This window comes from Piliocolobus tephrosceles, chromosome 2 (genome assembly GCF_002776525.5).
Source record: "Piliocolobus tephrosceles isolate RC106 chromosome 2, ASM277652v3, whole genome shotgun sequence".
NCBI lineage: Eukaryota > Metazoa > Chordata > Mammalia > Primates > Cercopithecidae > Piliocolobus > Piliocolobus tephrosceles.
The window spans coordinates 116903242-116917928 of record NC_045435.1 but is presented as its reverse complement, the minus strand read 5'-3'; the positions used below and the strand labels follow the sequence as shown (position 1 = coordinate 116917928).

The 14687-nt window shown below is 39.4% G+C and overlaps 1 protein-coding gene across 1 annotated transcript in view; it reads left to right on the top strand.

Annotated features, from left to right (window-relative positions):
- Window positions 1–14687, top strand: part of PRKCI (protein kinase C iota) — an 87567-nt gene that overhangs the window by 56269 nt on the left and 16611 nt on the right. Inside the window, exons 9-12 of the mRNA XM_026454904.2 lie at window positions 5595–5771; window positions 6507–6604; window positions 7226–7312; window positions 9741–9876. Coding sequence (XP_026310689.1) covers window positions 5595–5771; window positions 6507–6604; window positions 7226–7312; window positions 9741–9876 — 498 coding nt within the window. The remainder of the gene's footprint in view (window positions 1–5594; window positions 5772–6506; window positions 6605–7225; window positions 7313–9740; window positions 9877–14687) is intronic.

Here is a 14687-nt window from a genome sequence, read left to right as displayed (position 1 = left end):
TTAAAATACTTGGTAGTATTGTTGAAAATATGTAGTAGACCCTTCCATTTTGTGCCTGAATTGCTTATTTAGACAATAAATGATTAAACATGTTAACTGTCATTATTTTTGACTATTAAGTATTTTATCAGTTTTTAAAACAAAACAAATTCTTAATTAAAATTATTTGATTACAATAATAATCAGTTTTTTGAAAAAAACTTATAGTGAAAAAGATGATCGTGTCTCATACCTTCCACTCCCAGTTTGACTTCTTAGCAACCTTTGAAACCATTAGTTACGTCCATAATATTTGTATTTCTGTTTTTTAATTTTTCATTTTTGTGTATTTCTGGACATGAAAAGTTTAGTTCACACTGTCTCTTTTTCCCATATCTTTCTTTTTTTGAGTTGGGGTCTTGCTGTGTTGCCCAGGCCGGAGTGCAGTGGTGTGATCATGGCTCACTGCAACCTTGAACTCCTGGGCTCAAGTTGTCTTCCCACCTTAGCCTGCCAAGTAGCCAGGACTGTAGGCATGTGCCACCACACCCAGCTAATTTTTTCATTTTCTGTTTTGTAGAGACAGAGTCTCACTATGTTGCCCAAGCTGGTCCCGAACTCCTGGCCTCAAGCAGTTCTCCCAGCTCAGCCTCTCAAAGTGTTAGGATTACAGGCGTGAGCCACTGTGCCCAGCCAAAAATTTCAAACATAAATAAAAGTAAACAGAATAATATAACAAAGGCTTTGTATCTATTGTTAGTTAAAATAGCTATCAATTCATGGCCAGCCTTATTTTGTCTACTCACTTCCCTCACTCCTGTATTATTTTGAAGAAACCTATAAGTCACCTGTTTGATGTTATGTTTTAGTTTCTTGTTCTCTTTGTCTGAAAAAGTCTTTTTTTCTTTTTAACTTTTTTCTTTTTTTTTTTTTTTTTTGTGAGACAGGATTGTTGCACAGGCAGCCGTGCAGTGGTGCAATGATGGCTCACTACACCTCAACTTCTTGAGTTCAAACAATTCTCCCATCTCAGCCTCTCAAGTAGCTGGGACTACAGGCATGTGTCACCACTGGACCCTTATCACCATATACAAAAATTTACTCAAGATGGAATAAAGATTTAAATGTAAGACCTCACACTATAAAAATCCTAGAAGAAAACCTAGGAAATACCCTCTCAACATTGGCCTTGGCAAAGAATTTTTGGTTAAGTCTCCAAAAGCAATTGTAACAAAGCCAAAAATGGACAAATGGGACCTAATTAAACTACAGAGCTTCTGTGCACCAAAAAAATCTACCAGTAAACAGACAACCTACAGAATGGGAGAAGATATTCACAAACTATACATCCAACAAAGATCTCATATCCAGAATCTATAAGGAACTTAACAACAAAAAACAACCCCATTAAAAAATGAGCAAAGGGCCAGGCATGGTGGCTTACATTGGTAATCCCAGCACTTTGGGAGGCAGAGGCAGGCAGATCACTTGAGGCCAGGAGTTTGAGACCAGCCTGGCCGATGTAGTGAAACCCCATGTCTACTAAAAATACAAAAAAGAAAAAAATTAGGGCGTGGTGGCACACACCTATAATCCCTGCTACTTAGGAGGCTGAGGCATGAGAATCACTGGAACTGAGGAGGCAGAGGTTACAATGAGCCAAGATCGTGCCACTGCATTCCAGCCTGGGCGACAGAGCAAGACTCTGTTTAAAGAAAGAAAAAAAAGGTGGGGGGAGCAAAGGACATGAACAGACATATCTCAAAATAAGACCTATCAGCAGCCAACAAACCTGAAAAACCATTCATCATCACTAATTATCGAGAAATAGAAATCAAATCCACAGTGAGATACCATCTCACACCAGTCAGTATAGCTGTTACTAAAAAGTCAACCTGGGCGTGATGGCTCACACCTGTAATCCCATCACTTTGAGAGGCTGAGGTGGAAGGATTGTTTGAGCCCAGGAGTTCAAGAGCAGCCTAGGCAACATAGTCTTTACAAAAAAATAAAGCATTAGCCAGGTCCAGTGCTGCGCCCCTGTAGTACCAGCTCTTCAGGAGATTGAGGTGGGAGGATCGCTTGAACCCCAAAGGTCGAGGCTCCAGTGAGCCGTGATTGCGCCACTACAGCCTAGGTGACAGAATGAGACACTATCTCAAAAAGAAAAAAAAAACTCAAAAAACAACAGATTCTGATGAGGCTGCAGAGAAAAGGGAATGCTTATACACTGTTGGTGAGAATGTAAACTAGCTCAGCCACTGGAAAGCAATTTGGAGATTTCTTAAAGAACTTTAAACAGAGTTACCGTTTGACCTAGCAATCTCCCATTACTGGGTATGTACCCAAAGGAAAACAGATCATTCTGTCAAAAAGACACATGCACTTGTAAGTTCATCACTGCACTGTTCACAATAGCAGAGACATGGAATCAACCTAGGAGTCCGTCAATAGTGGATTGGGCAAAGAAAACATGAAACCGTGTGTTTTGTGGCAATATAGATAGAACTGGAGGTCATAATCCTAAACGAATTAACGCAGGAACCAAAAACTGAATACTACATGTTCTCACAAGTAGGAGCTAAACATTGAGCGCACATAAACGTAATCGTAGGAGCAGCAGACACTGCTTGCGGCAGGGGCAGCATGGGTTGAAAAACTACCTATTCAGTACCACGTTCACTACCTGGTTGCAATATACCCATGTAACGAACACACACATAGCCCCTCTAAGATAAAATTTGAATTTAAAAAATATTACAAATAACACTTTTACTGTTTCTCTAGAAAATGCAGTGCTTGGCACACTTTAAATTCATTCTTCTTCCATTGCTGCCTTTGGGTGCTATTATTGTCAGAGTTTAAAATTCTGTGTGTGTGTATATTTGTTTTTTTAAACAGTTACTCCTTAAGTAGATTTACCCACATTTTACCCTTTTTGTTTTTCGTTCGTTCCTACATCTTTGTTCCTCTATCTGAGATCATGCTTTTTCCCCTTCAAGAACTTTAGTTTTTCCTTTAGTGAGTGCCTACTAGTGATGGATCCATTCAGTTTTTGTTTGTCTGAAAATGTTTTTCTTTCACTTTCACTTTGTGAGCTGCTTTTGCAGGATACAGAATTCTAAGTCAGCTGTTTTCTTCTCTTTTAGGCCCTTTGAAGATGACATTTCACTGTTATGTGGCTTCTGTCATTTCATTCAGCCTTATTATTGTGTCCGTGAAGTTTACTCTGCTCTTTTTTGCTCCACTTGATTCTCTTTTATAGTTTCCAGTTAGCCGTATTTCAAGTCTATATGTTGACTTATTTTCTTACAATTCTCTTCTTTCTTAACCTGCCCGAACGTGGTTTCTTTTCACTCTGCTTTATTTATCCTTGTGTGTTAGTCTGTTTTGTGTTGTTACAAAGGAGTACCTGAAGATTGGGTGTTGCGGCTCAAGCCTATAATCCTAGCACTTTGGAGCTGGAGGATCATTTGAAGCCAGTAGTTCGGGATCAGCCTTGGGAACATAGCAAAACACCCCATGTCTACAACAAATAAATAAAAATTAGCCGGGTGTGGAAGCACATGCCTGTAGTCCCAGCTGTTTGGGAGACTGAGGCAGGAGGATCACTTGAGCCCAGGAGTTCATGGCTGCAGTGAGCTATGTTCCTGCCACTGTACTGCAGCCTGGGTGACAGAGCAAGAACTTTTCTTAAATAAATAAATGAAGGAAGGAATAAAGGGATACCTGAGGCTGGGTAATTTATACACGATTTATTTGGCGCACGGTTCTGCAGGCTGACCAACAAGTATTGCACTAGCATCTGCTTCTGGTGAGGGCCTCAGGAAGCTTTCAGTCTTGGCAGAAGGCAAAGGAAAAGCAGGTGTGCCACATGGCAAGAGAGGGAGCACCAGAGTCAGGGGAGGTGCCACACTCTGAACTCACTCATTAACCACACAGGAATGCACAAAGCCATTCATGAGGAATCTGTCCCTGTGACCCAAACACCTCCTCCCACTAGGGATCACATTTCAGCATGAGATTTGAGATTTGGAGGGTTCAAATATACTGTATCACCTTGTTACCAAATCAAATTATTATTATTATTATTATTATTATTATTATTATTATCATTATTATTGACAGGATCTCACTTTGTCACAGAGGCTGGAGCGCACTGGCACAATCACAGCTCACTGCAACCTCGACCTCCCTGGCTCAGGTGATCCTCCCACCTCAGCCTCCTAGGTAGCTGGGACTACGGTGCACACCACCAACACCCAGTTGTTGAAAAAAAAAATTTTTGTATTTTTTGGTAGAGATGAGGTTTATCGCCACATTGCCCAGGCTGGTCTTGAACTCCTGGGTTCAATCAGTCCACCTGCTTCAGCCTCCCTAAGTGCTGGAAATACAGGCATGAACCACTGTGTGCAGCCCAAATTATTATTTCTAAATTTTTAAGTTGTCATTCTCACTCAGTTTTTCTAATACCCTTCTTTCAGTTTTGTGCTTGCAGGTTTCTTTATCTTTCTCAGAATTTCCTCTTTGCTTTTCTTGGTATTCTTCACTTCAGAGATTTCATACTTTATTCTCGTGGGTCCCTTGTGTGCTGATGATTTTGCAGGCATCTAATAAAAGACTGTCTTCAGGCTTCTCTGTAAATTGCCAGAAGCTTACATTTGTAGTTGTGAATGAATTTTAAGGCTTACTATGTCGTCCCAGAGGGGCCTTGGTATTCTGTGGAAAAGAATGTCTTCCATTCGCCGAACTACTTCTTGCTTGTTTTCTGTCTATAGCATCCAAAAACGCCTCTGAATGTGCGCTCTCACTAGCTTACATTTTATGTATCAAGCTTCCAGCAGACTCTTTCATCTTGATGTCTCATTATAATATCTGAATTTATTATGAAAAACCCAATCGTTCTCTCCAGTAACTTTGTCAATCTTATCCTAGCCACACACTTCACGTTCCCTGTCAGTGGTACCCCCAATCTCTTGGTCACCAAGGTTAATGTGTTTTTTAAATTCCTGCATCTCTATTGCCTCTATACCTGAAAGTTATCGTATCCTTTTTTTTTTTGAGACGAAGTCTTGCTCTGTCGCCCAGGCTGGAGTGCAGTGGCCGGATCTCAGCTCACTGCAAGCTCTGCCTCCCGGGTTTGCGCCATTCTCCGGCTCAGCCTCCCGAGTAGCTGGGACTAACAGGTGCCCGCCACCTCGCCCGGCTAGTTTTTTGTATTTTTTAGTAGAGACGGGGTTTCACCGTGTTAGCCAGGATGGTCTCGATCTCCTGACCTCGTGATCCGCCCGTCTCGGCCTCCCAGAGTGCTGGGATTACAGGCTTGAGCCACCGTGCCCGGCCACTATCATATCCTTTTTAAGACATCCTTCAATATTTTTGTGATTTCAACTCCCTCCCCATTCTTATTACCATCCCTCTTATCTCAAAATTCATCTATGTAATCTGGGTAGATTATATGGTTTGGAATGACATTTGAAAAATATTAAGAACTTAAAGCATATTTCTGTTAGGAAAGTATCTTTAAATCGTTATAGGTACAACTAAGTGTTAGAAATATAATGTACTATGCAGAGCATTTCCCATTATAACTCTGATACAAATGTTCTCAACAGGCAATGAACACCAGGGAAAGTGGCAAAGCTTCATCCAGTTTAGGTCTTCAGGATTTTGATTTGCTGCGGGTAATAGGACGAGGAAGTTATGCCAAAGTACTATTGGTTCGATTAAAAAAAACAGATCGTATTTATGCAATGAAAGTTGTGAAAAAAGAGCTTGTTAATGATGATGAGGTAAGCACTGCATATTTTATTGTTTCTAAACTGCTTAAGAATACTATTCTTTTTCGCTCTTATCACCCAGGCTGGAGTGCTAGTGGTACAATCTTGGCTCACTGCAACCTCTGCCTCCCAGGTTCAAGTGATTCTCCTGCCTCAGCCTCCCAAGTAGCTGGGATTACAGGCATGCACCACCATGCCCAGCTAATTTTTGTGTTTTTAGTAGAGATGGGGTTTCACCATGTTGGCCAGGCTGGCCTCGAACTCCTGATGTCAAGTGATCTGCCTGCCTCAGCCTCCCAAAGTGCTGGGATTGTAGGCATGAGCCACTGCACCCGGCCAAGAATACTATTTTAAAGAAAACCTCTATGTTTGTGCTTTATTATCTCATTCTGCTTTTCTAAATATGTGCTAAGTAAATGAAATACATTATTTCAGTTTACTTTTATTATAGATATTTAAAGTAATTTGATTATTATTCGATTTTTTTAGAAAAACAAAAATCAAACCACATTATTATCAGGAGAAATACCTGAGCTTTGTAAAACTTTTCTAGACAGTTTTATAATACTGAAAGATTTACTAGTGTTATTTTTCTCTTTGTTTGTAAATTTTCGTTTCATGATTATCAAAGGTTTTGATATTTAGCCTAGTTAACCATTGCATTTGCAACCATTGAATTGCTCAGAGCAAATTTATCATTAATTGTGATATCAGTTTGACATAGCTTTCTTACATGTTTCAAAACAGGATATTGATTGGGTACAGACAGAGAAGCATGTGTTTGAGCAGGCATCCAATCATCCTTTCCTTGTTGGGCTGCATTCTTGCTTTCAGACAGAAAGCAGGTAAGATTGAAAGATAACAGAATGATTGCTTCATATTTTTGGTCATATTACACAGTTAGAACCTTTCTGCTCTAATTCATGAAGTAGACATCATGGAGGACGCAACAGTTTAGGCTTGTAACTTCCTGCTAACGATACTCACATCAGTGATATCAGTTTGATATTAGATCAGCATTAGGAAATGACCTACTTTAGGCAGAAAAAGAAATAGCCGTGTCATAATTATGGCAATAGAAATCCAACCTTTTAAATATCCCCAATATTCTAGTTTTATGACTTAAAATTTTCTAGAGTTTAACAAGGAAGAAAAATACCTTGACAGTCAAAAATTACTTATTTAGCAAATGCTGAAATTAGGATATTAATGAGTGACTCTGGGTTGCAAGTGGTACTACTTTAGAACAGAAGTAGTCGGTTACAAAATTATTATCATGCTGGTTTACTTTCTTGTATCTTCCGTATCTTCCGTACCCTAGATACTGTTTGTTTCCGCCAAAATTTTGGCATCTTTTTAAAGGCTAAATAGTAGAGAATGCTGTCTGTTGTGATGGTTTCTGAAAATGCAAAGTTACACTACCTTATTTTGGATCTTGATTTCATGGGTTCTCTCCTGTGTTTTAGATTGTTCTTTGTTATAGAGTATGTAAATGGTGGAGACCTAATGTTTCATATGCAGCGACAAAGAAAACTTCCTGAAGAACATGCCAGGTGAGTTTTTGTTTACTGTTTGTGTTGTTTTCTTTTCGGGGCCTTGTGGCTTTTTATGTGCAGAGGTTGAAAACAGTAGATAAATAATTTATTTTTCTACAATTAATTCTTCATAAGTCATGCAGAGGCTGAGCTAAAAGTTACTTTACATTATATATGTAAGTGTAAAACACTTATATATGTGTAAAACAATTATAGTGTATATGATTTTACATTTATACACATACGTGTACGTACACATGCACACAGTGCTTCCTAAGCAATTGAAAAGTGTTAACAGTATTAAAAGGGAAACCTTTAGTCTACTAAAACCAATCTTTTTCAAATATTTTGTCTGTTTAGCATCAGCCGTTTAAATAATTGAGACTAATAAACACTTATTAGTCTTTTCAGGTTTGTAGTGGTCTCTCAGAGAGTTTTTCACGATAGAAGTGCTATTCATACATACTTGAGAGTAATTAAATGATCCCTCTGGTTGGGCACAGTGGCTCACACCTCTAATCCCAGCACTTTGGGAGGCTGAGGTGGGCAGATCACCTGAGGTCAAGAGTTTTGAGACCAGCCTGACCAACATGGTGAAACCCCATCTGTACTGAACATACAAAAATTAGCTGGTTGTGGTGGCAGGTGCCTGTAATCCCAGCTACTCAGGAGGCTGAGGCAGGAGAATTGCCTGAACCCGAAAGGCGGAGGTTGCAGTGAGCCGAGATCGCACCACTGCACTCCAGCCTGATGACAGAGCAAGACTCCATCTCAAAAAAAAAAAAAAAAAAAAAGTATTGAATATTAATTTTGTGCCCTTAATTTGATATTAATATACAAGATTGTAAATTGTTTATGTGTTGGAGGAGATAGGTGGGAAGGGATCATGGCCTTGAGTAAAAGGTTTAATCCATCAGTACCGTGTTTTGTTTCTTATTCATAATCAGCAGTAATTCTCACCCTTTCCTACTTCACAAGAGTAATGCCAAAATGTAGCACGTGGGCCGGGCGCGGTGGCTCAAGCCTGTAATCCCAGCACTCTGGGAGGCCGAGACGGGCGGATCACGAGGTCAGGAGATCGAGACCATCCTGGCTAACACGGTGAAACCCCGTCTCTACTAAAAAAAAAATACAAAAATCTAGCCGGGCGCGGTGGCTGGCGCCTGTAGTCCCAGCTACCCGGAGGCTGAGGCAGGAGAATGGCGTAAACCCGGGAGGCGGAGCTTGCAGTGAGCTGAGATCTGGCCACTGCACTCCAGCCTGGGTGACAGAGCGAGACTCCGTCTCAAAAAAAAAAAAAAAAAACAATGTAGCACGTGAGTTTGTGTATGTATGTAATTATCTTGCAGGGAACAAATACTAGAAATTTCATTTAAATTAAAAACTTTTGGAAAATTTGCTACTTCATTATTGCTTGTCAAAAAGTGATAATCTTTAATTTCATAAGAAGATATAAATTGTACTTACCTAATCTTGAGGCCAAGCTGGGTTTTTTATTTGGGTTTTGTTGTTGTTCTGGTGTTCATTTATTTTCATTGTGTATTTATGCCTTATCAAATGGTCACCCTTCTAGCAGAGCCACAGATGATATTTTGAATTGCAAACATAGCCAATATTTGTTCCTTGTTTGTTCAGTTAAATGTGGGAAAGCTAGTCTGGTTTTTACTATATTAATGTGCCAGTTCTGGTTTTATACCATCTTTACTTTTGTAAGAACGAAAGCCCAGGATAAGGGCTTAAGTTCCCAAATCACAGAATTAAGTAGCTCGAAGGTGTATGTTATGTCCCTCCACACATGATCATGATAATATGCCACCAAAGCAGCCATACATCAGCTCAGGCATTCCATTTTCATTAGTCAGGCCAGAAGTTCTGGGTTGTTACCAGTGAGTTGGTAGCATTTTTTTTTTAAGTTCTTCGTTTAATATTGAATTTTATAGTTGTAGAGTATTTTCATTTAATTCGTTTTCTAAAACCTTCATGAGGATTTTATGGTTTTGAGTAGTCAACTCATAGTATTCTTTCTATTCTTGACCCCGTCAGTGGTTCTTAGCCTTCTTGGGGGATCCTGGGTCCCTTAGAGAAGTGATGAAGCTTTGAGGACTCTGTAGACAGTGCATGTACATTTGTGCATACACCTTTGCCCCCAGTTGTAGAAGTATGGACTGCCTGAAGTTCACCCAAGGACCCAGATTAAGAACCCCTGTTTGAGGCTTATCGAATTAATAGCTTTATGAAAAATGTGAGTTTAAGTTAGACAGGAACTTTTACAATTGTGTCTTGGGCTCAGATGTTTTAAAGTGGTTCTTCAGTTCTTTTTTAAAATTTGTTCCTAATATCACTGGGAGAAAAAAATATGTTTTGATATGAATTTTTGTGTTTCCGGTTGCAAATGTAGAACTTAAATATGGTTGAATCAAATGACTTATTTTTTATTTTATTTTAGATTTTACTCTGCAGAAATCAGTCTAGCATTAAATTATCTTCATGAGCGAGGGATAATTTATAGAGATTTGAAACTGGACAATGTATTACTGGACTCTGAAGGCCACATTAAACTCACTGACTACGGCATGTGTAAGGTGAGGAAAATTTTCTAGTTATTTCAAAAGGTCTTCAGCAGCTATTTTAAAAAGTCTTTAGTCTTTGTAAAATAACTTCATGTTTAAAGGTGGAGAAATGATTACTAATGTTGCTAATTTACTTAAGAAAGTTTGTGGAATTCTAGCACAAAGACAACATTTGCAGAATTTGTATCTTCTGTGTTACGTGTACTAAAATAAGAGTTAATTTCTTTTTATTATACCTAACTTTTTATTTTGAAAGTTGAAATATAATTAAAGAAAATTTGGAAATAAAAATTGTCTGCAATTCCACTGCTTAACACAACCATTTGTATATGACCTTCCAATTTTTGTTTAGTAGTGAATCTTATATAGTGCATTCAGGATTTTCCTCAGAAGTAAAACATTTTTTATATTTAAATTTTAAGCATCTGACATAAAGCATAATAGGATAAAACAAGAATTTTAGTTACTCTCAGAATATGTCTTCTTTATTTCTTGATGTTTTATTCTTTTTATAACAGTGTTCCATTTTAAAGGTCTGATATTTTCCCACAAAATGCGTAAGGAACTACTCCTTGTTAAGGTAACTGATACCAAATTATCCTCACATAAACCACAACCAGTGTGTAAATGTGTGAATTGCATTCCCTGTTCACCTGTGGGAAGTGCCTCCAGAGTCTGCAGATTATCTAAATGCTAATAACATGGCATATGACAACCTAGTTGTATTGAAGATTTAACTTTATTATTTGTTCACCATGCATTACAGAATAAAATATTCACTTAACCTATGTTTGATTTTATGTACAGAATTCAGCCGCACTTTTCCCATGATACTTATTAATTAATTAATTATTATTTTTTTTTTTTGGAGACAGTCTTGCTGTGTCGTCTAGGCTGGAGTGCAGTGGCACAATCTTGGCTCACTGCAACCTCCGCCTCCTGGGTTCAAGCCATTCTCCTGCCTCAGCCTTCCAAGTAGCTGGGATTAAGGTGCACCCTATCATCCCTGGCTAATTTTTAATTTTTAATTTTTAAGACAGAGTTTTGCTCTTGCTGCCCAGACTGGAGTGCAATGGCACGATCTTGGCTCTCTGCAACTTCCACCTCCCAGGTTCAAGCAATTCTCCTACCTCAGCCTCTCGAGTAGCTGGGATTACAGGCATCTGCCACCACACCTGGCTAATTTTTTTGTATTTTTGGTAGAGATGGGGTTTCACCGTGTGGGCCAGGCTGGTCTCGAACTCCTGACCTCAGGTGATCCACCCGCCTCAGCCTCCCAAAGTGCTGGGATTATGGATGTGAGCCACCATGCCCGGCCCTTACATATTTTTATTATACAGGTTTTCAATCATAAACAATTAGAAAGCTTAGCGAGTGGAACCCCTGTGTACTTATAACTTATATTTGTGATACTCTTTTGATCTCTGTGTCATTTTTTTCCCCTGAGGGATTTTTTCTCATTTCAAAAAAAAGTGACAGTAATAGAGGAGTCTTATCCCCAAGAATAAATGAAACTGAACAAAAAACAATGAGAGTATTAACCTTCATACGAAGTGCACAAATTAAAACAATGAGACTTTTTTTTTTTTTTTTTTTTTGCCTGTGAGATACTGGTTTTAAAGTTAGAACAGTCTGTATGTACAAGAATTTAAAGAAATGGGCATATGTCACTGGTGTGTGTATAAATTGTTACAGCCGGGTGCTGTGGCTCACACCTGTAATCCCAGCACTTTGGGAGGCCGAGATGGGCGGATCACGAGGTCAGGAGATCGAGACCATCCTGGCTAACACGGTGAAACTCCATCTCTACTAAAATACAAAAAAATTAGCCGGGCGTAGTGGCGGGTGCCTGTAGTCCCAGCTACTCAGGAGGCTGAGGCAGGAGAATGGCGTGAACCCAGGAGGCAGAGCTTGCAGTGAGCCGAGATCGCGCCACAGCACTCCAGTCTGGGCAACAGGGCAAGACTCCGTCCCAAAAAAAAAAAAAAAAAAAAAATTGTTACAAACCTTTTGAAAAGCAGTTTGATGGGGAATTATCAGGAATCCTAAAGATGGCCGTGTTCTTTGATCCAGTAATTATGCCTCTTGGATATTCCGAGTAAATATTTTGGTTTATGAAGAGAGATTTCTGACTAAAACTTTTATTGTAGTTTATGATAGATATTATAAAGTCACTTAAGAAGATCTTTATTTTTATTTTATTTTTACTTTTTTTTTTTTTTTTTTTTAAATAGAGACGAGGTCTCGCTGTGTTGCCCAGGCTAGTCTCAAACCCAGGAGTTCATAATGTTAGCATTTAGATAATCTCCAGGCTCTGGAGGCACTTTCCTCAGGTGAATGGGGAATGCAGTTCCTACATTCACCTATTTGTCTTATTACTATGTGAGGATAATTTTGTTCCAGTTACCTTAACAAGGAAAGCAAGCCACAGCTCCCGGCTGAAGATATTTATAAAAAATGCGTAACACATGATGGCTCAGACCGGTAATCCCAGCACTTTGGGAGGCCGAGGCAGGCAGATCGCTGTAGCTCAGAAGTTCAACACTAGCCTGGGCAACATGGCAAAACTCCATCTCTACAAAAAATAGGAAAATTACACTGTAGTCCCAGCTACTTGGGAGGCTGAGATGGAGGGATCACTTGAGCCTGGGGCTGTAGTGAGCTGTGTTCACACCACTGCACTCCAGCGTGGGTGACGGTGAGATCCTGTTTAAAACAAAAAGACATAACAATGCTTATAATGCCTATAAAATGCTTATAACATTAGGTGAAGTCTTAACATACAGAGTTGTCTGATTCTTTTATGTGTCGTTCTGTTATGTAGCATCACACGTTGATTCTGTTTACATTTCAGTATTTTTCAAGTTGTTATTTTAAAATGTTATGTTAAATGTGGTTACCAGTTGCCTAATGCATTTTAATAACATTTTAAAATGTTATTTTTAAATAACAACTTTAATGGAATTACTGCATTGTTTAAACAATGAAAATGGGCAGGGTGTGGTGGCTTATGCCTATAATCCCAGCACTTTGGGAGGCCTGGGCAGGCAGATCACTTGAGATCAGAAGTTTGAGACCAGCCTGGCCAACATGGTAAAATCTTATCCCTACTAAAAACACCAAAAAATTAGCTGGGTGTGGTGGCACACCTGTTGGGACCACAGGAGACTACTCAGGAGACTAAAGCAGGAGAATTGCTTGAACCTGGGAGGCAGAGGTTGCAGTGAGTGGAGATTGCGCCACTGCACTCCAGTCTGGGTGGCAAAGTGAGACTCTGTCTCAAAAAAAAGGAAGAAAAAAAAAAGAAAATATAATCACAAAAATGAATTAAGACTTTTCTCTTGGCCGGGCGTGGTGGCTCACACCTGTAATTCCAGCACTTTGGGAGGCCAAGGCGTGTGGATCATGAGGTCAGGAGATCGAGACCATCCTGGCCAACACATGAAACCCTGTCTCTACTAAAAATACAAAAAAAATTAGCCGGGCATGGTGGTGGGTGCCTGTAGTCCCAGCTACTCGGGAGGCTGAAGCAGCAGAATGGCAAGAACCCGGGAGGCAGTGGTTGCAGTGAGCTGAGATTGCGCCACTGCACTCCAGCCTGGGCGACAGAGTGAGACTCCATCTCCAAAAAAAAAAAGACTTTTCTCTTTTTGTCTGTCTTAGTCTTTTGTTACCCTTACTGGAAAATAATATTGGCTTCTTATACATTTTCATTTCTTACAGGGATCCTCAATCAAGTTAGTCCAGGTCTTTGATAAATTTGAGATCTTTACTGAGTAGGTCTTTAAATCAAATGTCCTCCTACCTCCCTTTCTGCCTTTCCCCCTTCTCCAAGAGCTGCCTAAGGGCGGGTGCAGTGGCTCACGCCTGTAATTCCAGCACTTTGGGAGGCCAAGGCAGGCAGATTACTTGAGGTCAGGAATTTGAGACCAGCCTGGCCAACATGGTGAAAACTCATCTCTGCTAAAACCACAAAAACTAGCCAGGTGTGGTGGCGTGTGCCTGTAATCCCAGCTACTTGAGAGGCTGAGGCAGGAGCATCTCTTGAACCCAGGGTGGGGCGGAGGTTGCAGTGAGCTAAGATCACACCACTGCACTGCACTCCAGCCTGGGTGACAGAGTGAGACTCCGTCTCTCTCTCTCTCTCTCTATATATATATATAATTTTAAAAAGTAAGTTTATGAGACATTCACCCTCCAAAAGTTTGAATGCTCTTTTATGACTTAGAGTCAACATTTAACTTACCTGAAGCTGGACTTCATGCAAGTGTTGGATGAATTTCTTTATAAAGATTGCAGAGGATAGTGATGAAAACTTGAATTAATATCTTTAGAGTTATGTTTGAAATGTTTTATGAACATTGATTTTTTGAGTGGAAACCTTTAGTGGTTTTATGAACTGATGTGCCTTTAAGTGTTTTTTTAATCAGCAGAGGAATTCTAATAACATCTATGTTATGCTGTAGAAAACTCAGCAAGTGGACCTACATTCCGACATTCACTCAACAAGTGAATGATTAAGCATAACTGTTACAAGTTAACAGAATACATCTCTTACCTCTGACTAGTGCACTGAAAGTACATGTCATTTATCATGAGAATGTATTTCCATTGCCAACAATAGAAAACAATAAAAACCATATTCACATCACTAAAAATAGCATATATATCCCTTTTAGAAATCATTTAAAAAATTCTTGGAGTCACAACATATTTACTAAATATTTATTCTAGATGTTTATAGCAGTGTTATATGTAATAGGGTGAAATTTGAAGAAAAATATGTTCACCATGCTCAGAATATCTTTGGAGGGCCACATAAT